At 41.0% G+C, this 24,244-nt stretch overlaps 1 protein-coding gene across 1 annotated transcript in view; it reads right to left on the bottom strand.

Annotated features, from left to right (window-relative positions):
* Positions 1-632: 632 nt before the first annotated feature.
* The window catches only part of alkbh5 (alkB homolog 5, RNA demethylase), a 35,479-nt gene continuing 11,867 nt past the window's right edge, over positions 633-24,244 (bottom strand). The window contains exons 2-4 of the mRNA XM_060840260.1: positions 11,297-11,377; positions 4,222-4,377; positions 633-1,605 (exon numbers count right to left, since the gene is read on the bottom strand). Of these exons, the coding sequence (XP_060696243.1) occupies positions 1,410-1,605; positions 4,222-4,377; positions 11,297-11,377 (433 nt within the window). The 3' untranslated portion in view covers positions 633-1,409. The remainder of the gene's footprint in view (positions 1,606-4,221; positions 4,378-11,296; positions 11,378-24,244) is intronic.

Raw genomic sequence — 24,244 nt, 5'->3', positions numbered from 1 at the left:
AATATTCTTTTCAATATCTAACAGCATATGTTAGTACATAATAGCTGCATTCACACTGCCCATTACTGTAGTCCAACAACATTTAAAAATGTCAAAAAATAGAAGTATTTGGAAAACATGGCAAACTATACACCCAAGAAGCAGTTAATATACAGCAAAAATATTTATCATGAAGTCAAACAGATTTCATCTCAATTTCCATTCTTCCAAGTTGCTGAGATCCACTCAAATGACAATACCAACAAACCGTATTAATTATCAACTATGATAAGAGTTGTAGCTGACCCAATCTAGTCATCAACCTATTGTTATCTAAGTGAGAATCTTTACAGTTGACTCCCATCTTGTCCTTAAGCAGCATTAACATTTTTTCAAAACAAACAACTAACATACTGGAGCAAAATAATCCTCTTCCCAAGTAACTAAGCAAAGGGGGTGGATCAAACTGTTGGTCAGCTTTAGAATACTTTCCACATGGTTTGAACCTGGAGGCTTCGGTTCAAGATACACCTGCTCCACAGATGTGTCATAACATTCTTGACTAGGGTTGATCCAAAAACTTAGTTTGCATATTACTCATTACATTAAAAATCAACTCAATTCAAAATACATTTAGACATAAATCACACAGGTTAAAGTGGTGCGCTTTGCATTTAATCAAATTTAGCTTTTGTACAAGAAATAAAGTAAGCATCCAAGGTAAAGACCCTGTTGACAGTCAAACTCTCCTTTTGACAGTTACCCAAATTAAAAGTTTTTTTATTTTATTTTTTACATAAAATACCTATTTTCATTTACATAACTTTTTAATCATTTGCGTACATTTTAAACTGGCTTTTCAGAACTGTACAACTTTGTTACAAGTCAACACAACTGTGTTTTTCCTTCCCCCTATACGGAAATAAATTCCTCAGTAGGAGCTCCTCAGCAACAATATATCTAAAGTTTAGGGACTTTGCAACCCTAACGATGGAAGCGCTGAAGTTTGAAGAAGCACATGATACCATGATACAGTGGCTGCTTCTCATTTCAACAAAAAAAGTAGCTTCTCATTTTTAAAAAGAAAATTAATTAATATATTTTTAAACACTTTGCTTTCACACGCACAAAGATGTGCATGTTTTTTTGGGTTTTAAATACATAAAACAAAGAAGGGAAAATAGGCTATACAACATTACCCAATAACAAAAAGGTAGAATGAAACACAGAGGCCACCTGCCTGCAAACTATTGGCAATCTCCTGCCGTTTTCTAACCTCAGTTCAATAAAATCCTTTTTTCTTGTATTTTTTAAAAAACATTTTCCTCTTTGAATTTGCAGTTACTGTTGAGCTGTTCCATTTAGAACTGAGTAGTGCACTTTTGTCCATCAGCCTTCAAGTTAAGTTCCATTTTCTCTTCCCTTCCCAATCAGTGTCGTCGCATTTTAACTTTTCGAACTGGACTATCTATTCCTCCACCATCATCACCCTCCTCATCCTCATCATCCACACAATCGTGTGTCTTTCTCCAGTAATTTTCTGAAGCACAGTCACTCCTCCTGCGGTGTTTTGGCAAAATCACAGATCGCCGATTCTCCTCTTTGTCCATCTCTAAAATTCTTGGCCTTTGAAAAGGAAACAAGGCTCACGTTAACATTCCACATCATTCCCAATAATGCAGGCGTTGTAATCTTTAAGACATGCTCAGCTGTATAACAAGTTAAATCATGAATTGACAATTCTCCGCAGGTTGCTGACCTAGTGGGATCTTTTCTATCTATATGAAGTCTTGCCTATTTGGACCCCATGTCTTGTGTACACAAAGTATTGACAGATTGTAAGATCCTCGTGAATCTTACAATCAAGTTCAATCCTCAACTCAGCCAACATTGATACTCAGCTGTCAGTAACTTTTCAAGGAAGTAAAACAAGAGGGCAAATTGTTCCCATCCAGGCAGCATCCAAGGAGGAGAATTGACATTTCAGGCATTAGCCCGACATCAAGAATGAGGCTTGTTGGCTGGGGGCTGAGAGGTAAATGGAAAGGTAGCAGAAAAAGCAATAGGTGGATGAAGGTGAGGCTAGAGGTTTCAGATTGGAAAAATGTCAGGGGGAGGGGAAATGAGAAAGCTGTTGAAATCCACATTTATCCCGAGTTGGTTGCAGGGTCCCAAGGCAGAATGAGGCATTCTTCCTCCAGGCATCAGGTGGTAATGGTTTGGCAGTGGAGCCAGCCCAGGACCTGCTTGTCCTTGACTGAGCGGGAGGGGGAGTTAAAGTCTTCAGCCATGGGGCAGTGGGGTTTGTGGGTGTGGGTGTCCCAGAGATGTTCTTTGAAACAACGTGCAAGGCGGCGTCCTGTCTCCCCAATATAGAGGAGATCACATTAGGTGCAACAGCTGCAGTAGATGACATTGCTACAGGTACAGGTAAGGAAAGCTTTCCTTACTTTCCCAGCAATGCACACTCAACACTATTCCCCATTACAAATTGGCTGAGAATAGCTATCTTCATAGTGGGTTCAAGCACCATTTTGGAACAGCACAAACTGTGCTGACACTGCCTTGCATTCAGACTTACAAGGTGGCCCCTTGAAATGAGGGATTTAAGCGAGAACTCCTCTCCAAAAGTGGGGGCATAAAAGATTGCAGAGTATTTTTAAAAGGGGAACAATAAGTTCTTCACATACCTGAGAACATTTACTCCAACTGGAGTCAGATGTACAGTGTGGAAAAAGACCTGTCTAAATTGACAATGCCAACCAGATATCCCACCTAATCTAGTCCCATTTGCCAGCACTTGGCTCATATCCCTCTAAACCCTTCCTATTCATATACCCAACTAGATGCCTCTTAAATGTTGCAATTGTACCAGTCTCCACACTCTGCGTGAAAATGTTGCCCCCTTAGGTCCCTTTTATATCTTTCCTCTCTCACCCTAAACCTATGCCCTCTAGTTCTGGATTCACCCACCCCAGGGAAAGACCTCGTCTATCTATCCAATCCATGCCTTTCATAATTATATAAACCTCTATGAAGTCACCCCTCACAGCCTCCGACGCTCTAGGGAAAACAGCCCCAGCCTGTTCAGCCTCTCCCTATAGATCAAATCCTCCAACCCTGACAACATCCTTGTAAATCTTTTCTGAACCCTTTCAAGTTGCACAACATCTTTCTGATAGGAAGACCAGAATTGTACAGAATATTCCAAAAGGGCCCTAACCAATGTCCTGTACAACTGCAACATTACCTTTCAACTCTTATACTCAATGCTCTGACCAATAAAGGAAAGCATGCCAAAAAACATCACCACTATCCTATCTACCTGTGACTCTTTCGAGGAGCTATGAACCTGCACTCCAAGGTCTCTGTTCAGCAACACTCCCAAGGACCTTACCATTAAGTGTACAAGTCCTGCTAAGATTTGCTTTCCCAAAATACAACATCTCGCATTTATCTAAATTAAACTTCATCTGCCACTCCTCAGCCCATTGGCCCATCTGATCAAGATCCCATTGTAATCTGAAGTAACCTTCTTCGCTGTCCACTACACCTCCAATTTTGGCGTAATTTGCAAACTTACTAACTATACCTCCAATTTCACATCCAAATCATTTATATAAATGACAAAAAGTAATGGACTCAATAAAAATCCTTGTGGCCCTCCACTGGTCACAGGCCTCCAGTCTGAAAAACAACCCTCCACCACCACCCTGTCTTCTACCTTTGAGCCAGTTCTGTATACAAATGGCAAGTTCTCCCTGTATTCTATGAATTCTAACCTTGCTAACCAGTCTCCCATGGGGAACCTTGTCCAACAAAACAAATTAAATGGTAATACCTTTCATCGCTGATGATGGAATCCTGCTGAGCACAAACAAGCTACAGAGGAACCTCTATTATCCGAGGCAGGGAGAATTTCATTCAGTTAATCGAATGCCGGATAACAGTTTAGCCAAGCATCAGAACTTTGCGATCTTGCCGGATAATCAGATATTCGGACAATCAATCAATGCTGGATAATCAAGGTTCATCTGTACTTTGTTTTACTACGTATAAAAATGTGACTGGTTGTTGAGAATTTGGATGTTCTAAAATATAACAGTCCAGCGGACCCATTGTCGATCAAGAACATATCATGCAATGCATTCACACATTTACTGTGGGAAAGCTTAAAAAAAAAACTCACTGATATTCCCCAGCATGTGACTTGCTCACTATATAACTTGTTTTCTTTCTTACCTGTGCGCAGCATCTGGATCTGCCTTCCGATGAGACCGTTTCTGTTTTAGTACCACTTGGTATCGGTCACTGTTGGACTGTCTGTTAGACATGTGAACTGGTAACACTGAGCTAGTTAATAATTTTGACTCCAAACGTGGGGCATCTGTCCTTGTTCTGTGGAGCAAAGTACAGATGCAACAGAAAACAAAATTACACAACTGAGCAAATTTGGTCATTGAACATGACTGGTGTAGAACTTCACAACATCAAATCTCACCAGGCTAGTGTGTAGTGCAGATTCTTAAGACAACATTCTCATGAGATACACTGTTTGCATGTATTTGTGGAGACACACATGGTCAGGAGGTGGTGGCATGATGGTACTATCACTGGTCTAGTTATCCAGATCCCCTGCGTATTGCTCTGTACATGTGGGTTCAAATCCCAATATGGGTAGCTGGTAGAATTTTAATTTAATCAATAAACTTGTAATTAAAAACTAACTTAATCGTGACCTATAGACCATAGTCAACTGTTGTAATGAGAAAGTGTATAAAGTATGAGCAGTAGGGAAAGAGTTACGTTTGGGTTGAGAGACAAAGGCTCAGCTCGCATGACTGTTTACTGCAAGTTCTTATCTGATCAATGAGGTAGTGGTTTAACGAGGTAATGAATATCCATTGTATAATGCCAGCTAAAGAGGTGAGGACTATCCAATGTATAATGCCAGATGACTTAAGCTTTACTGTTGATGATCGCTGATTGTAACAGTGACTCAATCAATATAGAGGTGGCCTTATTTGGATGCTGCTTCCTGTACGTGACTATATAATTCCTTTAAAATCTGCTGTTTGAGAGAAGACTAAGATCTCATGTCTTTGTGTACATGGGTGATCGCACTGTCTCCATGGCATGGAACAAAAATGAAGGAGATAGAGCCATACTATGTCTCCAAGTGTTTGCTTCGACTAATATGGGAATAGGGAAACGGGATGAGAATAAGGACCCAGTCAGTTAACTCAAACACTCTTTGAAATGGTCTAGAAAGCAACTCTGTTGTATAAAACTGATTGACCTTGGCAGCAGAAATGCCAACAGTAAATCAGCATTATCACTTTGCAATGTTGTCATTAACAATATCTAGGAATCTGTGTCAAAAATTAGGAGAGCTGTCCCGCATGACTATTGTAAGCCTAACTGTCTAATATCAGTTCACTACACATACCTCAGTCCTCACCACCGCTATTGTGCCTGATTATGCCTACCAGATGCAGGTGGGAGGGAATGTTTACTATTGTCTCAGGTCATCAGGTCGAACATGAGTAAGGAAATCTCCAGCTGATTATCAACTTTTGCACTCAGTACAGCTGATGGATCAGTACTCTTACAATGGAAAGCAATCAGAACATTCATCAACGGCAGCAATGCCACAGACTGTAATGGGGATAAAAGACATCAATCCATCACCAAGAATGACTTGGCAGCACAAGTAACTGAGCGAGTTGAATCCTAAAGAACAAAGCTGTTAGATTATGTCTGTGGCAGATGGAACTAAACAGGGAAAATCCTACAACCACATTCTCAATAATCTACCAGTCATGGATAAATATGTACATGACAGTATGAGTTGGGATGATCACTAACAATCCTTGGGGAGATAATATATTACCTTCAGTGTGTTGCATGGCACTAACACTGAACTAAAATTGTGGGCGACACGGTGGCACAGTGGTTAGCAGTGCTGCCTCACAGCGCCAGAGACCTGGGTTCAATTCCCGCCTCAGGCGATTGACTGTGTGGAGTTTGCACGTTCTCCCCGTGTCTGCGTGGGTTTCCTCCCACAGTCCAAAGATGTGCGAGTCAGGTGAATTAGCCATGTTAAATTACCCGTAGTGCTAGGTAAGGGGTAAATATAGGGGTATGGGTGGGTTGCGCTTCGGCGGGTCGGTGTGGATTTGTTGGGCCGAAGGGCCTGTTTCCACACTAAGTAATCTAATCTAAAAATCTAATCAAAAATGGGATGGAGTTTGATTTATAGGAAGGCTTTATCTATCTGAAGAGGGTTCAGAAGAGATTTACAGGATGTTGCCAGGAATGGAAGGTTTGAGTTATAAAGAAAGGCTGGACAGGCCTTTTTCCACTGAAGCCTCGGAGGTTGAGAGGTGGTCTGATAGCAGTTTATAAAATAATAATGAGTACAGATATAGAGTTGACAGTAGCTGTCTTTTCCCCAAGATTAGGGGGCACACTTTTAAGGCGAGAGGAGAAAGATTTAGGAGATATGAGGCAATTTTTTTTTAAAAGAGGGTGATGTGCACATAAAATAAACTTTGAGGAAGTGGTGGATGCAGATACAATTACAACTTCTCTGAAAAGGCATTTAGGTGGATACATGAATAGGAAAAGGTCTGGAGGGATTGGGCCTGGAGCAGGCAGGTGGGAATAATTTAGTTTGGGATCATGTTTGGCATGGACTGTTTGGACTGAAGGGTCTGTTTCTATGCTGTATGAATCAATAGCTGATCCAGCAATTCATAATTGAGCATGCATGAGGTGCTGCAGGCTGACAAATAGATTAGATCCAAGCACTGCAATCATGCCACATGTGTTACAAGTGGCAGTGGACAATTAAATAACCAAATGGAGGAACCTACTCCACAAATATCCCCACCCCTAATGATGGGGAAACTCAGTAAAGTGTAAAAGAAAAAGCCAAAGCATTTGCAGTGATCTTCAACCACAATTGGTGTGGATTATCTACCTCAACCTCCTTAGCATCACACATGACAGTTTTGACCCAAATTAATTCACTCTGGGTGATAAAGAAATAGCAGAAAGCAGTGGATATTACAGAGGCTACAATCCTGACAAATTTCCAGCAATGATACAAATTGTCTTAATATGCTACAGAATTAGCAGTGTCCCTAGAAAAAAAGTGTTCCAATACAGCTAAAACACTGGCATCTAATAAGGCAATATTCCATATTTTATGATGTGTACTGTCCACAAAAAACAGAATAAGTTTAACCACAGCAATTCATATTTTAGTGTATTCATCAGCAAAGTGATGGAAAGGTTCATCAACTGTGTTATCAGGTGGTGTTTGGTTTCTGCCATGGGGACCTCATTACAGCCTTGGTACCAACATGGACAAAAGAGCTGAGCTACAAAAGAAAGGTGAGAATGACTCTTCCTGACATCAAGATAGCATTTAGTAGAGAATAGCATCAATTGGGGGAAATTCTCTGCCATTTGGAATCATATGCAGCATAAAGGAAGATGGTGTGGTTATTGGAAATCACTCATGCTCATGATCATATAAAGATGAGCACAACTCATGATTTCTCAGATACTGAAACAGTCCTTGTAAATATATTTCAAAATCTGAACAATATTTATGCTTGAGGAGAGTAGCAAGGAACATTAGTGCCACATAGGAGCTCAGCAATTACCATCTTGAAGGGAGAAACTAACCATTTCCTCATGGCTTTTCATGGCATTATGGGAGTTATCAGTGACCAGAAACTGAACTGCGCAGCCAAACAGACTGTGACCTCAACAGTAGATCAGAGGCTAGGCTATTAACTCATCTGACCCCCACAAAATGTATTAAGGTAGCCTAGACCACAACCTTCTCTTATATCCAAGGTATGTATACGGCGTTGCATTTCAGAAGCAATTAGAGCGTGCGAGAGAGAGAGAGAGCGTGCGAGAGAGCGAGAGAGAGAGTGCGAGAGAGAGAGAGAGAGAGAGAGAGAGAGAGAGCGAGCGAGCGAGAACTGCAGAAGACTGGAACTAAAAGTCCTAGTTCTGACAGCTTGACCTCACCCATTCAGTGGCTTCAATTATTCCAACTACTCAAAGAAAAAAGGCCTCACAAGCTGTTCACACTACTGGCTTTGAGCAGATTACCCAGCAACTCTGTCTCAACCTTTCTTTATAATAAGGATAAAAACACCTCTTAAGATCAGTGTTGTCACACTATACAAAACCTGTCCACCATCTACAAAGCACAAATGTGGACTGTAATAGAATACTCTCCCCTTGCCTAACGCAAGCCCAATACAATGCAAGAACCTGGTATCCAAACCACCATTTCCAACATTCACTCATTCCAACTCCCAATGCAGTGGCAGCTGTGTAGATCACCTCTATATCCGTTGTGACAACACAGCAAGGCTTTTCGACAGCATGGTTCAAATCAGCGACCTCTACCTCCCTAGAAGGGAGAGGGTAACAGATATGGGAACAGTACCACCTGCAAATATCCCCTTCAAGTCATACATCTGGCTGACTTGGAATAAATGTAGGAAAATGAAAGGCTATGCACAAAGATAGATAGGAAGGGAAGTGGTGAGGATCATAGAATCAAAGAATCCCTCCAGTGTTGAAACTGGCCCTTTGACCCAACAAGTCTACACCGACCCTCCGAAGAGTAACCCAGCCAGACCCATTCCCCTACCCTATATTTACCCCTGACTAATGCACCTAACGACACATCCTTGAACACTATGGGCAAATTTAGCATGGTCAATTAATCTAATCTGCACATCTTTGGACTGTGGGAGGAAACCCTCGCAGATACAGGGAGAATGTGCAAACTCCACAGAGACCAAAAGGATGACACAAGGGATCTGCAGAGACATATAGCAAGTTTAAGCAAGTGGGCAAAATTTTGCAAGATGGAATATGGGGTAAATGTGAGGTTATGCACTTTGGCAGGAAGAACAGATGGGCTGAATATAATCTAAATGGAGAAACACAACAGAAAGCTACAGAACAGGGGGTGTTTAAGAGTCCTTGCTCAAAAACAAAAATGTAACATCCAAGTCCAGCGGGTAAAGCGGCAGGCAAATGAAATGTTGGCCTGTATTTCAAAGGGAATTGAGTTTTAGAGTTTTTGCTAAAGTTGTACAAAGCACTAGTCAGGGCAGCTGGAATACTACGAACAGTTTTGTGCCCCTTATTTAAAAAGGAGGTACATTGAAATTGGAGTTCAGAGAAGGTTCATCAAGCTATCTTATGAGCAGAGCTTCAAGAGTGCTTAGGCCTGTACTCATTGGAATATGGAAGAATGAAGGGTAATTAATTGAAACAAGATTCTTAAAGGACAAAGTGTAGATATGCCAATTGTTTTCTCTTATGGGAGAATCTAGGACTAGAGGGCATAATTAGGAGTTACATAAGATGCAGAGGAGGAGGAATTTTTTTTTAGAGGATGGGGAATCTGTGCATTTTTTTTAAAACTACGGAGTCGTTGAGACTGGATCATTAAGTATAATGATGACGGAGGTAGACAGACTTTTGCTCAGAAGGGAATAGAGGGTTATAGGAAAATAGCCAAAAAAGTGGGAGTTTAAGCTTATCAGATCACGTGATCTCTTTAAATGGTGGAGCAAACAAAAATAGGCTGATTGGCCTCCTTCTGCTCGTATATCCTAAAATTCTTCTCGTCAGCAAGGCTCATATCTCACAAGCAGATACAAAATACAAGACATACAGAGGCAGATGGATTAAATGCAAAATGTCTGATACTAATGAGAGATGATGTGGGTTTATGGCTGACTCAAGAGTCTCCAATGACGTTTGCAACTAAGTGGGCAACACAGTGACGATGTCTGGCACTCTATCTAGACTAACATCCATTGCATTTACCGTCTCTCTCCCCAGGAGCGAAAGACTGAGTAAACAATTCAAGAAATTGAAACCATGATTAGGATTGCAAGTCTAACATTTAAAAAAACTTGTGCTGCATTTTGGAAAGGCAAATTAGGACAGGACGTATAGATTTAAATGGTAAAATCCTGGGGAGTGTTGCTGAACAAAGACCTTTGAGTGCAGGCTCATAGGTCCTTGAAAGTGGAGTTGCAGGTAGATAGGATGTTGAAGGTATACCTTCAACATGGTATACTTTCCTTTATTAGTCAAAGCACTTTTGGAATAGTATGCGCAATTCTGGTTTCCCGTCTATCGGAAACTTGAAAAGATTTACAAGGATGTTGCAGAGGTTGGAGGGTTTGAGCTAGAGAGAGAGAGAGAGAGAGAGAGAGAGAGAGAGAGAGAGAGAGAGAGAGAGAGAGAGAGAGAGAGAGAGAGAGAGAGAGAGACTGAATAGGCTGGGGCTGTTTTCCCTGGAGCGTCAGATGCTTAGGGATGATCTCATAGGGGTTTAAAAAACCAAGAGGTGCATGGATAGGTCTTTTCCGGCATTGGGGGAGGGGGGAGGGGGGGGGAGGGGTGTTCCAAAACTTGAGGGCATAGGTTTAAGGTGAGAGGAGAAAGATTTAAAAGGTACCCAAGGGGCAACGTTTTTATTCAAAGGGTGGCACGTGTATGGCACGAGCTGCCAGAAGAAGGGGGGAGAAGACTGGTACAATCACAACATTTAAGAGGCATCTGGATGGGTATGTGAATAGGAAGGGTTTAGAGGGATATGGAGACAATGCTTTCTCCCCACCCTCCTCACATTTATCTCTCCACCCTTCAGGCACTCTGCCTCTGTTCCAGAAAGGGCTTTTGCCCAAAACATCGATTTTCCTGCTCCTCGGATGCTGCCTGAACTGCTGTGCTTTTCCAGCACCACTAATCTAGAATCTGGTTTTCAGCATCTGCAGTCCTTGTTTTTACCTAGACAATGAGATCTGCAGATGCTGGAGCCCACAGCTGAGTGTGCGCGGCTGGTAAAACAGCAGGCAGCAGACGAGCAGGAAAATTGATGTTTCGGACTGGAGCCCTTCCTGATGAGTTCCTGAAGGAGGGCTCCGGCCCGAAAAATCAATTTTCCTGTTCCTTGGATACTGCCCTAGAGGGATATGGGCCAAGTGCTGGCAAATGAGACTAGATTAATTTAGGATATTTGGTCAGCGTGGATGAGTTGGACTGAAGGGCCTGTTTCCATGCTGTACATCTAGGACTAACAGAAAACTTTACTTGGTGATTGGGGCAAAACCAACTTCTTTAGCTACATATCTCATTCTTTTAGTTATTCAACAATTACAATGAGAAGGGAAAGAAACGCTTAAATTAAGCAAGCAGAAGAGCACAATGGTTAGTGTTAAAACGTGCAACTCAAAAGAAAATGATAAGCTCTTACTTCCGTAGTATTATAACAGCCCTCCGCTCCCTGATATCTTGAGGTCGAATGCAGTGAGTTATTTCATCTGCAGCGTAATCACTGTAAGGAAAGAACAGATCAAGAGTCACTGGGAAAAATTCCATCTGTTTTACCCACACAGGCCTTTGTTTATGCAACGTGATTACATTTACCTCACCTCCCTTTCATTTTCTAAACTATCTACTTCAGCAAATCTGGACTTGTGAAGCTTAAAAAAATCATGGCAACTGAAAGTGAAAATCAGTAAGGTATGCTATCATGGAAGGCATCACTGTTCAGAATGATGCTGCCCATTCCTAATCTCTACACATACATTGCTACTGAAAGCTTAGGAACAAGCACTCTTACAAGAGACCAGAAAGACTCAGTGATTCAAATCAATGATTTTGTCACACCCCATAGGTGATACTTGCCAAATCTTTTGACACTGACCTACTTTCATGGCTTGAAAAAGAAGGGGGAAAAAAAAAGACTGACAGTTAGCCCATTACAAGAACTGTAGGAGGGAGAAGTTGTGAAAGCAGGAACAGAAGTGGTACCAACAGATCAAAAACCTAGATTTTTAAGAGCAGGAATTAGACCTCAATATCAATTATGCCGTGATGGCCATTAAAAGCACAATCATTTAGAGGGGGCTTGCAGTTGCTAACTTGATCAAGAGACCTTCACTGAAGCTGTTGCTGGCTTGGTGACTGCAATTCTAGAATTTGGCTTGTGACCATGCTGGAATCTATACTGAAGATCACAGCAAGTCACACAGCATTCACGAAGAGAGAGCAAGCTAGTGTTTCGAGTCTACGTGACTCTTCAGAGCTGGAGGGATGATCATTTATGCGATAGGGGGTGGAGTGTTGTTTGCCACTCAATGTGTCTAACTCCCAGGCTTAAAGGAGAAGTCAGTCTCAGGAGTGGGGGAGGAGCATGGTGCCAGAGAACACAAATTAAAGAAGAGGGAAGAAATGGAAGTCGGTTCACAATTTAAAAAAAGGTGTTGAAGTCAATATTTAGCCCAGAAGGCTGTCATGTGTCTAGTCTGAAGATATGGTGTTCCTCCAGTTTGCGTTATATGGACCGGAACACTGTAGTTAAGTGGGCATTGAGCAGGACACTGTTGAAATGAGCAGCTTGGGGAAGGTGGGTCACACCTGCACTCAGATCAGATGCACTCTAACAAAGCGGTTACCCAGTATGTGTTTGGTTTCTCCAATATACGGTAAGCCACGTTGGGTGCAATGAATACAATACACAAGATTGAAGGTGGGACAGGTGAAATGCTGCTTCACCTGGAAAGATTGTTTATACCCTTGGATTGTGAGCTGAGTGGTGAAGAGGCAGGTTTTGCACATTGAGGTTAAATGGGAAGGTACTGTGGGGAGGGAAGGGATGGTGCTGGTGGTTATGGAATTGACTAGGTGGCCCAGAGGGAACGATCCCTGCTAAATGCAAGCAGGCGGAGACGGGAAGATGTGTTTGGTGCTGGTATTCTGTTGGGAGTTATCTGAAATAGCCGAGAATGATCCTTTGAATGTGGAGGCTGATGGGATGAAAAGCGAGGACAAGGGGGCAAGGAACAAGCCGAGCTAACAAACTCTCCTGGAGCAAGATGGAGATATAGAGGGATTGGACATCCGTAGTAACTGGACGCAGTTAAGGTTAGGAAACTGGAAATTTTCAATATACCTTCCCATGCAACCAGAGAAGGTGCAACTCCTACCTGCTCACCTTCCAAAGGCCTGAGCAGTAGTATTTCACCTCTACCTCCTCCAATCTGGTACACTGGATCTGCAGCATCCAATGTGACCTACTCTATATTTAATGTAGACTGGATGACCGCTTTGCGGAATACGTAAAGTACGTGCGCAAGCATGACCTGGACTTTCCTGCAACCAGTCATTTCAATACAGCATCCTGCTCATATGTTCACTCATCTGTCCTTGGCATACTGCAGTGTTCCACTGAATCAAAGGGCAAACTGGAGGAATATCTCTTCTTCAGACTATGCTCTTTAGAGTCTTCTGGACTTCTTATTGATTTCAACACCTTCAGTTTGTGAACTTATTCCCATTTCTTCCCTTTCTTTTAGTATTACTTGTTGTATTCTGTTACCATGTCCTCTCTCCCCTTCCCCCAGTGGGCCTGTCCTCTCTTTCAAATCTGGTAGTTAGACACATTGTTCTGCCATTCTCACATTCTGATCACTTAACCTAAACTATCAACATCTTTTCTCCACCAGCATTGTACAGCTCACCAGCACCAACTGCTTCCCCGTCCACCACCTATGGCATACGTGCTGACTCCCTCCACACTTCACTTCCACTTTGATGGAGTCCTCTAGACTCGAAATGTTAGCTTGCTCTCTCCATGACCTGTTCAGACCTCCAGTATTGGTTGTTTTCAGTACAGATTCCAACATCTGCAATGATTTGCTCCTGTACTGGAATTAAAGCAGAGTTTGGGAAGCCCTCCTTCAGACCAATTGGAGTGTCCAACACGTGAGCACCAACATAAGGCATCACAGAAAGTGAACCCATTTCAATGGTGCGCACGTCAGAGAAAGGCAGCTACAAATGTGGTTGCTAACTTAAGATATCACTGTATCTTTTACTATATAAAACAACGGCCTATGATATAGTTCTGCAGGAGTTCATGTGCACAATGTGAACAAGGTGAAGATGCATCTCTGGCCAGAGGACAGAGAGAAACATTACAAATTAGGAGAGATCCAAAAGAACTATTGCTACTCCTAAAATTAAGTACCCTGACTGATGGCAAAAAAAAAATATGGTATTCCGATTAAGTGCCATTATATTCAGGAAGTTGAGTTTTATCTACACAAATGAAGCCCCACAACCATAAGGAAAAATTTAGCAAATGGGCAGTGAATCATTGAAATCAATGAGAACATGCTGATAAATGGACAGTTGTGATCAGAGCAGCTGTGGCAAGCAAATCGGGACTGCCAAAATTAGATCCTTAACAGAAAACAGGACAGAAGAGGCAAAATCAAATGGGTTCAAGAACAACCTCATCTACAGAAATACCAAGGCTGTCTGCCTGAAAAACTTAAGTGTTCACACATATCTTGCAATATCACAAGCGTATGATATAAATTCCAACATAGAAACGGTGAATGGTAGAAAGATGAATGGAACAATGCAGCTGGTCAGAGGGGAATATAAAACAGTACAGCACAGGAACAGGCCCTTTGGCCCACAATGTTGTGCTGAACATGATTACAAATTAAACTAGTGCACGCTGCCAGCTCGTGGCCCATAGCCCTGCATTCCTGAGGTGGTTTCTGACTGTCAAATCTACCGGTGCCTCTGTTTTACCAACTTTATCAGGTCTCTCCTCAGCCTCTGCTGCTCCAGAGAAAACAACCCCAATTTTCTCTCTGCTCTCCTATAGCTCATATCCTCTAATCCAGACTGCATCCTGGTAAACCTCTTTTGCACCCTCTCCAAAGCTTTTCCTTAACATTGGAGTGCAGCACCTCATACTTGCCCAGATTAAGCTCCATCTATAATTTCTCTGCCCGTCTCCACAGCTGATCTATATCCTGCGGTATCGACAACCTTCTACACTATCCACAACTCCCCAATTTTTGTGTCTGCAAATTTACTAACCCACCCATCTACATTTTCATCCAAATGAATTTATTTTTTTATGACAAGCAGAAGTCCCAGCATGGATTCCCACAGACCACTACTATTCAGACCTCCAGCCAGAAAAATACCCTTCCACCACTACACTCGGCCTTTTATACAAGCCCATTCTGAATCCAAGCAGCCAAGTCACCATTCCATGCATCTCAATCTTCTCAAAGAGCCTACCAAGGGGAAAGCCTACCTAGTCAAAAGCCTTACTAAAATCCATGCAGACAACATTCACTGCACTACCTTCATTGAAGTAAGTTGATGAAGGTGATCAATTCATCAGACAGACATGACCTGCACTGCATAAAGCCACGCTAACTGTCCCTAATTAGGCCTTATTTGAGACTTTGAAAAATGCCTGAGTATGATCTTTTAATCACAAAGCTGAGCATTGCTCTTTTCCCCTCCCTTCAGCATAACTGTCTGTCCAGCCAGCAACACCCACATTCTTCAAGCAAGTCTTTAAAACAAGGCATTCATCAATTCCCTTTTAAATGTCAATATTGAATCTGCTTTGTGGCCCTTTCACAAAATCAGAATATGCTGTGTGGCTAGTAACTTTTCTCATACTGCCTCTGATTTTTGTCAATAATCTAAAATTCATGGCTTCCAGGTTATTTGGAACTCTTAACCTGTTGAATGTAGTGATACTAAATGATCTGAAACTCAAACCTATTGGTAGGTCACTGACCCTTTTGTCAATAGAAATAGCTTTCATTATTTAATCTATCAACATCTTGATTTTGAATCTATCAAATCTGATTTCAGTGAGATTCAAGGAAAATGCACATTCTGCATTCTCCTCTTATAACTTAAGCCTTGCATGCCTTTCATCTTTCAACTAAGTGTCTGCTGCAGCCTCTCCAAGACATTGATGCAATCCCTCTTAACATGTGCAGTGCATAGGATTGGCTAAAACTCTTCAGTTGAAGCCTCACAGGAGTTTTATAAAATAGAGCATAACCTTCTTGCTTTTGTACTTGGTTCCTTCTATTGATAAAGACATGCAATCCTATGTGCTTTTACAGCCTTTTCAATTTTTCTACTACCTTTAAAAAGTGTTGTGCAAAAAGGCACCCAGAGGTCACTTTTTTCTGCAGATAAAAAAAAGTGTATTTCTGTGCTTTACACACCCCCACTCCATACCACTTTGTCAAAGAACCAATCTGTTCAGCATCTAAGTGCTTAAATTACTGAAACTACTTTCTGCTCTGGATACTAAATATTTCTAGGTTAACCCTCAAAGATCAGCAAGGCGGCCTGTGTGTGGAGCCACAGGAAATGGGGGAAGAGACTAAATGAATATTTTGCATCAGTATTTACTGTGGAAAAGGAGATGGAAGATATAAACTGTAGGGAAATAGATGGTGACATCTTGAAAAATGTCCAGATTACACAGGAGGAAGTGCTGGATGTCTTTAAAACAGTAAAAAGTGGATAAATCCCCAGATCCTGATCAGGTGTACTTGAGAACTCTGTGGGAAGCTAGAGAAGTGACTGCTGGCCCTCTTGCTGAGATTTGTATTATCGAAAGTCACAGGTGAGGTGCCGGAAGACTGAAGGTTGGCAAACGTGGTGTCACTGTTTAAGAAGGATTGGAAGGACAAGCCAGGGAACTATAGACTGGTGAGCCTGACCTCAGCGGTGGGTAAGTTGTTGGAGAGAATCCGGAGGGACTGGATGTACATGTATTTGGAAACGCAAGGACTGATTCAGAATAGTCAACATGGCTTTGTGTGTGGGAAATCATGTCTCTCAAACTTGATTGAGTTTTCTGAAGTAACAAAGAGGATTGATGAGGGCAGAGCAGTAGTAGATGTGATCTATATGGACTTCAGTAAGGCGTTCAACAAGGTTCCCCATGGGAGACTGGTTAGCAAGGTTAGATCTCATGGAATACAGGGAGAACTAGCCATTTGGATACAGAGCTGGCTCAAAGGTAGAAGACAGAGGGCGGTGGTGGAGGGTTGTCTTTCAGACTGGAGGCTTGTGACCAGTGGAGTGCCACAAGGATCGGTGCTGGGTCCTCTACTTTTTTTCATTTACATAAATGATTTGGATGCGAGCATAAGAAGTACAGTTAGTACGTTTGCAGATGACACCAAAATTGGAGATGTAGTGGACAGCGAAGATGGTTACCTCAGATTACAACAGGATCTGGACCAGATGGGCCAATGGGCTGAGAAGTGGCAGATGGAGTTTAATTCAATAAATGCGAGGTACTGCGTTTTGGGAAAGCAAATATTAGCAGGACTTATACACTTAATGGTAAAGGTCCTAGGAGTGTTGCTGAACAAAGGAGACCTTGGAGTGCAGGTTCATAGCTCCTTGAAAAGTGGAATCGCAGGTAGATAGGATCCTGAAGGCGGCGTTTGGTATGCTTTCCTTTGTTGGTCAGAGTATTGAGTACAGGAGTTGGGAAGTCATGTTGCGGCTGTACAGGACATTGGTTAGGCCATTGTTGGAATATTGCGTGCATTCCTGGTCTCCTTCCTATCAGAAAGATGTTGTGAAATTTGAAAGGGTTCAGAAGAGATTTACAAGGATGTTGCCAGGGTTGGAGGATCTGAGCTACAGGGAGAGGCGGAATAGGCTGAGGCTGTTTTCCCTGGAGAGTCGGAGGCTGAGGGGTGACCTTATAGAGGTTTACAAAATTATGAGGGGCATGGATAGGATAAATAGGCAGTGTCTTTTCCCTGAGGTCAGGGAGTCCAGAACTAGAGGGCATAGGTTTAGGGTGAGAAGGGAAGATATAAAAAGAGACCTAAGGGGCTTCTTTTTCATGCAGAGGGTGGTACGTGTATGGAATGCGCTGCCAGAGGAAGTGGTGGAGGCTGGTACAATTGCAACATTTAAGAGACATTTGGATGGGTATATGAATAGGAAGGGTTTGGAGGGATATGGGCCGGGTGCTGACAGGTGGGACTAGATTGGGTTGGGATATCTGGTCAGCATGGATGGGTTGGACCAAAGGATCTGTTTCCATGCTGTATATCTCTATGACTTATTAGCATGCTGGTATGCAAATATTTCACCCATCTCCACTTGCATTTATATATTAGAATTGCTACTAGATAAACTGAGTTCGCAGCTAAACCGTCTAGTTGGGGATCTCACTTCCTATGGCTTTTTGCCTACCGAATCCACGCAATGTGACTTAGCCCAGATATTGAATAGAAACCATAATTCAACAGCTCATAGTGAGATTTCATGAATATGGATGGCATATGTTCTTCTGCTGAGAGACAATAGACCAGACTTTGCTTTAAGCCATGAACATAATAAAACAGGCCTCCATAATTTAGTGCCGTTATCACAAGCAATTCTCTTAAGACAAACTGATGGCAATGACCTTAGGAATGATATCTTTTCCAGTATCATTCATTTCTATTTTGTGCTGCAATTTATACATTTGAGATATTTTGTTGACACAAACTCTTGACTGCAAGACTGGAATAGGTGGATTAAACTGAAGGGAAGTGGCTTTTCCACAGACCCTCCGTCAATCAGACAGACACACGAATAGTGCTCACGATTTCAACACATTAGAGTAAAACTATAAAACGTGAAAGATGTACAATAAGAAATTTAAATCTGAACTGTCGTCAAATTAAGTCATGACATAGAAGATCAACAGTAATAACTTCACAAATGTTTAATTAAAATATGAGCCCTATACTAGGTACATCAAGAACTCAAAACTAGATTTCAACTAAGGACATGAATTCTGTACTTGAGGTTGTTAATATTCGCTCAGCTGAATTACATCCATGAGTGCTAATGCTATGACTGCGTGAAGTGTACAACTGATGTAGAAGAATCTCTATTATCCAGCATTTGATCATCAAAATTTCAGATTGTCCGGAAAGCTACCCTATGTTATCCAGCATTTGATTAACTGAACGAAATACTCTCCACCTGTGTCCTGTGTATAATTGAAGTTCCTTTGTACTGTACTATGAAAAAGAAACCTTATTTTCACTTGCACCATCTCCAAATCAAATCTCACTCTTACTCATACTACTTTCAATTAGGAATGCCACATCTTTATCTTCAGTTGTAGAAAGGAAACCTAAGTGAGAGGGTGGCATTATCTCTTAGCTATTTTCTGTCTCTGTACCACAAAAACCACAATTGAGGGCAGGGAGTAAATCTGAACATAAGCAAGAGAGATCAGATTTTTTAAAAATACCTGCACTCTGATAATCTGGCATGAAGTTGGTCAGAAGTGCAGGATGGATGAGCTAGTATCTTTTTGGATCAAGACACACCAAAGCAACATGGTTGGGTGTGGGTGCCAACATACATAGCCATTGAGAGAAATTGACCTTTTGTCCCTGAAGTCTGTTACATCATTGAATAATACCATAGTGTATATGATTGAAGCCTCAGCTCCACTTTCCTGCCTGTCTCTCATAGCCTTCAAAGATCAAAATACTGTACAAGTCAGTCCTGGAAGCTTGCCTTGAGCCATCCTCTACTTCTCCCTATTAGTTTGCTTCCATACCAGTGTCTTTGCAAGTGGCTGAGCTATCAGCACAAGTCTGTTCAGCTCAGGGTTTAATTGAGTGAGTCATCAAGTAAGAGCTTATCATTGTGATAGGCTGGTCACCAATCTAAGACAACTTACGGTCCTCCTCTTGCACTGTGTGCCCTTGATAAAATTAATAAAAATTTTAAAAAGTTAACAGGGACCTTAATATGGATCAACTTCAAAATACACATGTTCTGCCCTCTGGTGATAAGCAGTACTGCTGCAGATTGGGCAATGACGAAGCACTTAGCATAACAAATTTATTACTGTTAAAATGTAACATTTAATTTGTGCCCCTGATTTTATCATAAAAAACCCATAAAAAACTGATTTTATCACAAAAGAGAGCACCAATTTAGAGCCTTTAGCAAAGTACAAATGAGCATTTAAGAAACTTCCTGAATGTCAAGTAGAATGATGAAAAAAAAGTATATATTCCCATTTTAAAGCTTGCTGTTTTCATGTTCGAATGTGTGGCGTTAGAATTAGAAGATGACATAATCTTTATTTCAAACACTGCAGGTTGTGGTTTAAGTACCAAACTGGGAATGTAAGGACATAACCTAAAACAATAGTGCTGCACCAGCAGGAGGTACCATCTTTCAGGACATTCACCTACCTGTCTGCCGATTAGGTATGTGTTAAAAGACACGTAGTACTAAATGACAAAGAACAGGGAAGTTTTTTTCATTTCTGTGTGAAGTGACTCCACGAAGTCCAGTATCTAGTCACCAACTCACCCTTTATTTTTTGTGCAAAGTACATGACACTGACCCAGCTAGCTCAGATTAGAGCCTCACTTTTGCCCAGCTAGCTCAGAGCCTGCTTGAGAGCAGATTCTCTGACACTTCTATTCATATCTGTGAGCCAGGGCTCCCTAACTGTACCAGGTTAACAGCCTCAATCAGGGAACTCATTTTATGAGGTCCACCTGGCTGACCTCGTACCAAACAATACAGTGAATAAAACTCCTGCTTTAAATTTTGTTACCAAAAGAAATCACTCGGTCATTTATCTCTCTGCTGTTGTGGGACCTTATTTTCAGGTTTGCCTATATAGTTGCAGCAACTAAATTTGCGAAAAATTGGCTGTGGATTGCTTGAGAAACTGAAACACTATATACACATGCAAATTTTTTCTTTATTTATCAAATAGTCCCAGATCAAGTTATCAAATAAGAGGGTCGTGATGAACTGAAAACTCAAAAGCGGACAATGATATTTTAATTAGTAATTAAAAATGAGCACTAAGTACAACCATTGGACACGTCACCCCAGCAGTTTAATCTTTTGATGAATTTGTTGGTAAAAAATTGCACAACTTTTATTTCTATACCTTTAATATAACAGGTTTCAGCACTTCAAAGGAGCAAACCAAAATGATCACCATGTCAGTGACATTAGGACAGGACTGGAGATATTAATTTGCTCTGCTAATCTTCAAGAAATTTGATGTCCTGGTGACAGGGTGGTATGACTCTTAGTCTTGCAGACGGTTTGTAAAACTTTACATGGCCATTTCCTGCTACTGAGAGTCAACTTACATTGCCATTTTCTGCTATTCAGAAAGAATAAGATCATTGCAGTTAAGAATCTAACCAAACCCTGCAGTTAAAAAAAATACACAAGATCTTGCCATTAAGGAATGATCTAATCACTATTTCTTGAGTGGCATGTGACTATGAGGGATTGGTTGGCGATTGTCTTGTGGGCATTGGTGTGATGAAAGATCTCATATGAAAAGAAGAATTGGTCCCTTTGTTCAGGGTGGTCTCTTGACATACTTTGCAGTGCTTGCTGAGTTAAGAATTCCTTCAAAGGCTCGTACTTGCTTAAGTTTTGGCTGTTTACAGAAGTTGGTGTATTTCAGTTACCTCAAGCATGTAAGAATCTCAAGAAAAACAAACTAACAGATCAATAGTTTGGTCAAAGTAATAGGTTGTAAGGAATCTCTTACAGGGAGAAAGAAAAATAGAGGTAAAGAATTCTAGAACATTGTGCTTTGCAAACTGAATTGACACCTGCCAAAGCATGTAAAACAAGGGATGCTTTGGAGACCAGAAGTGGAGGAGCATACACAGAGTTGCAGGTAATCAGAAGTAGGGGGTGAAGCAGCTACTGAAGGATTTTGGAAATAATGAGAATTATAAAATCCCAGGCAATGCTGAACTGGCAGCCAATATGTGTCAGCACGCATTGGGATTGAATAAATGGGACTTGGTGCAAGTTAGAACATCAGCAGAGCTTTGGGTTACAAGTTTGCAAAGGATAGAACGTTAGGGCTTATGCTCGAAACGTCGAATTCTCTATTCCTGAGATGCTGCCTAACCTGCTGTGCTTTGACCAGCAACACATTTGCAGCTGTGATCTCCAGCATCTGCAGACCTCATTTTTTACTCATTTGCACATGCAGTCAACTTGTAGAGGGAAAAGGCGTGGATAAGGGTTCCAGTAGCAGATCGGTACAGACAGGGTCAGGAAATGCTAGAGATTAAAATAAGTGATCTTAATGATGGTGAGGATCTGTGGTCAGTAATTTATTGTTCATGCTTGATGCTGTATTTGTACCATCTGGTTTAAGCTCAGACAAACTGCCAGTCAGAGATTAATTATCTGACAAGGGAACAAAGCTTGTGGCAAGACAGACAATGGCTGTCTCTTCCCAATATTTTATGCGGTAGAAATTTCTGCTCATCCAAAAAAGAATGTCAAAACAAGATGAGTGAATTTAACGACAATTGGGCTACTGAGAGGGTCGAAATAGAGTAGAGTACAGGACCATTAACATCTTGAAACAAACATTTTTTGGAGAATATCAATGAGAGGTATAATGTAGATAAGAATAGAAGCACAAGGATAGATAGTTGAAAGATAGGGAGAGTGATGCATGAGTGGAAATAAAAAGACAATTTTCTCTAACTTGAGAAACTGGATTGAAACCTAAGAAATGCAGTCCAACTCAGCTGGTTAACAGAGGGACAGAGGCGAATGGCATTGTCACCTTATGAAATGCTGTGGGAAAGTTCAGAAAAATGAGGAGACTTGACTTAACAGGGTAACTATCACATCAGATATCATTTTTGACTTTGCTAAAAGCAATCTTGATATTGTGATAGGGCTTCAAACAGAATACTGGAAAAAGATGGGATAGAGTTTCAGGAGATATTTTGAAAAACAGAAAAATAGCAAAGTGTGATGACAGCTGTTAAGTTGTGGTTGGGGGCAGGACGTGACATATTTTAGAGGGGTAAGGATATCTTTAGAAAAAATAAATTTTTAAAAATTAATGTTTGACCTTCTTGATTACTGCTTCATGGTAATCTGTTAAAAGGGTGTCACATGGGGAGAAAACAATGGATGTCAACACCACAGAAACGTTATATAGAGGAATCAGCTCAAACATTTTATAAAAGATACAAAATTTTATATTTCACAATGTATAGTAAGCTGGCATGAATTTGGACCCCAAAAAAGGAGAGACATTAGATGTGCACTCAAGATTGCTGATATACTGTCAATCCCGGTTTTCTAAAGATTTTTCATGTTAAGTGTGTTGCCAAAGTGTTTTAAATATTTACCTTCTTCAAATAAAGTTATAGTACATTGCAGAATAACCCAGCCTATCAAAGGCTACATAAGGCTTATACAATCTCAGTCATTGCTTGCAATATGGAGTGAACCTATTCCAGAACAAAATATGCACTGTCAATTTTAGCACTGGACACAACTCATGTAGCTACTCTGCATCAAGGCCCCAGATCTAAGAGTTGAAAAAACACTTATCTATTGCACCTGTATGTTGAACCATCATAAATTAGTTAGTACAAGTCTACTGACTACAGCTTAATTCTAAAATCTTCAAAATGTGAATGATGTAGAAACAAAAGGTAGATGGAAAATAGCATCTGCTTTACTCCGGTGATTCCTAAACTGGAAGTTTTGTTCTTTGTGCAAAAACTTTAACTTTAGGACTTGCAGCTGTGCCACATGAGAGCATGAGCAGGCTAATAGTGCAAGAAGTCAAAAATTCCAAATGGCAAGTTCTTAGCTAAATATGTCACTGTTACAACATGTTAAATCTTGACAGAAAATTTAAAGTTACATCACCCCATAATTGCTGTTAAAGCAGAGTACACTGTACTGCTAATGGTACATGGCCTTGGAGAATCATGTTTCATTTTGAGACAGACTGTTTTTTGGGGCTTGTAAATAAACATGTTAACCCGCACTGAAATGCCATTTTTCCTGTGCAGAGTGTAACAATTACAAATTGCAGTCAACCTGCCTTCCTAACAATAGCAATATAACCTGTTCAAGAACAGCAAAACTAGATAAGCTGGCAAAAAAAAACAGGCATTGAGAATCATCAGGAATTTCATTCTTTTGCTTATTTTAAAGATAATTATTGTAATTATCACAATGAAGTTACATTTTATACACAATTTCAGAACAAGTATACTTTACAACAATACTCCCCATAACACAAACACTTGTAACAACACCATGTTACCTCAAAGAAGTGACCGTTCTCAGTGCATTCAACTGAACAACATACACAAAACAAGGTGGGAAACATTGCAGAATACTTATCTGGGAGGAACTGAAATTCCTAATATATTGCAACACCAAGTGGCATACAGCCTCTTGACGAAAAAAAAACACATGAATTATAGATGGATAAAGAATTGCCAACACAATTAAGAACTTATTTAAAATCTCTTTGGGATAACTTCCTAGA

The sequence above is a fragment of the Hemiscyllium ocellatum genome, chromosome 20 (genome assembly GCF_020745735.1).
Source record: "Hemiscyllium ocellatum isolate sHemOce1 chromosome 20, sHemOce1.pat.X.cur, whole genome shotgun sequence".
Taxonomy (NCBI): Eukaryota; Metazoa; Chordata; class Chondrichthyes; order Orectolobiformes; family Hemiscylliidae; genus Hemiscyllium; species Hemiscyllium ocellatum.
This window is presented reverse-complemented; position numbering and strand designations above follow the sequence as displayed.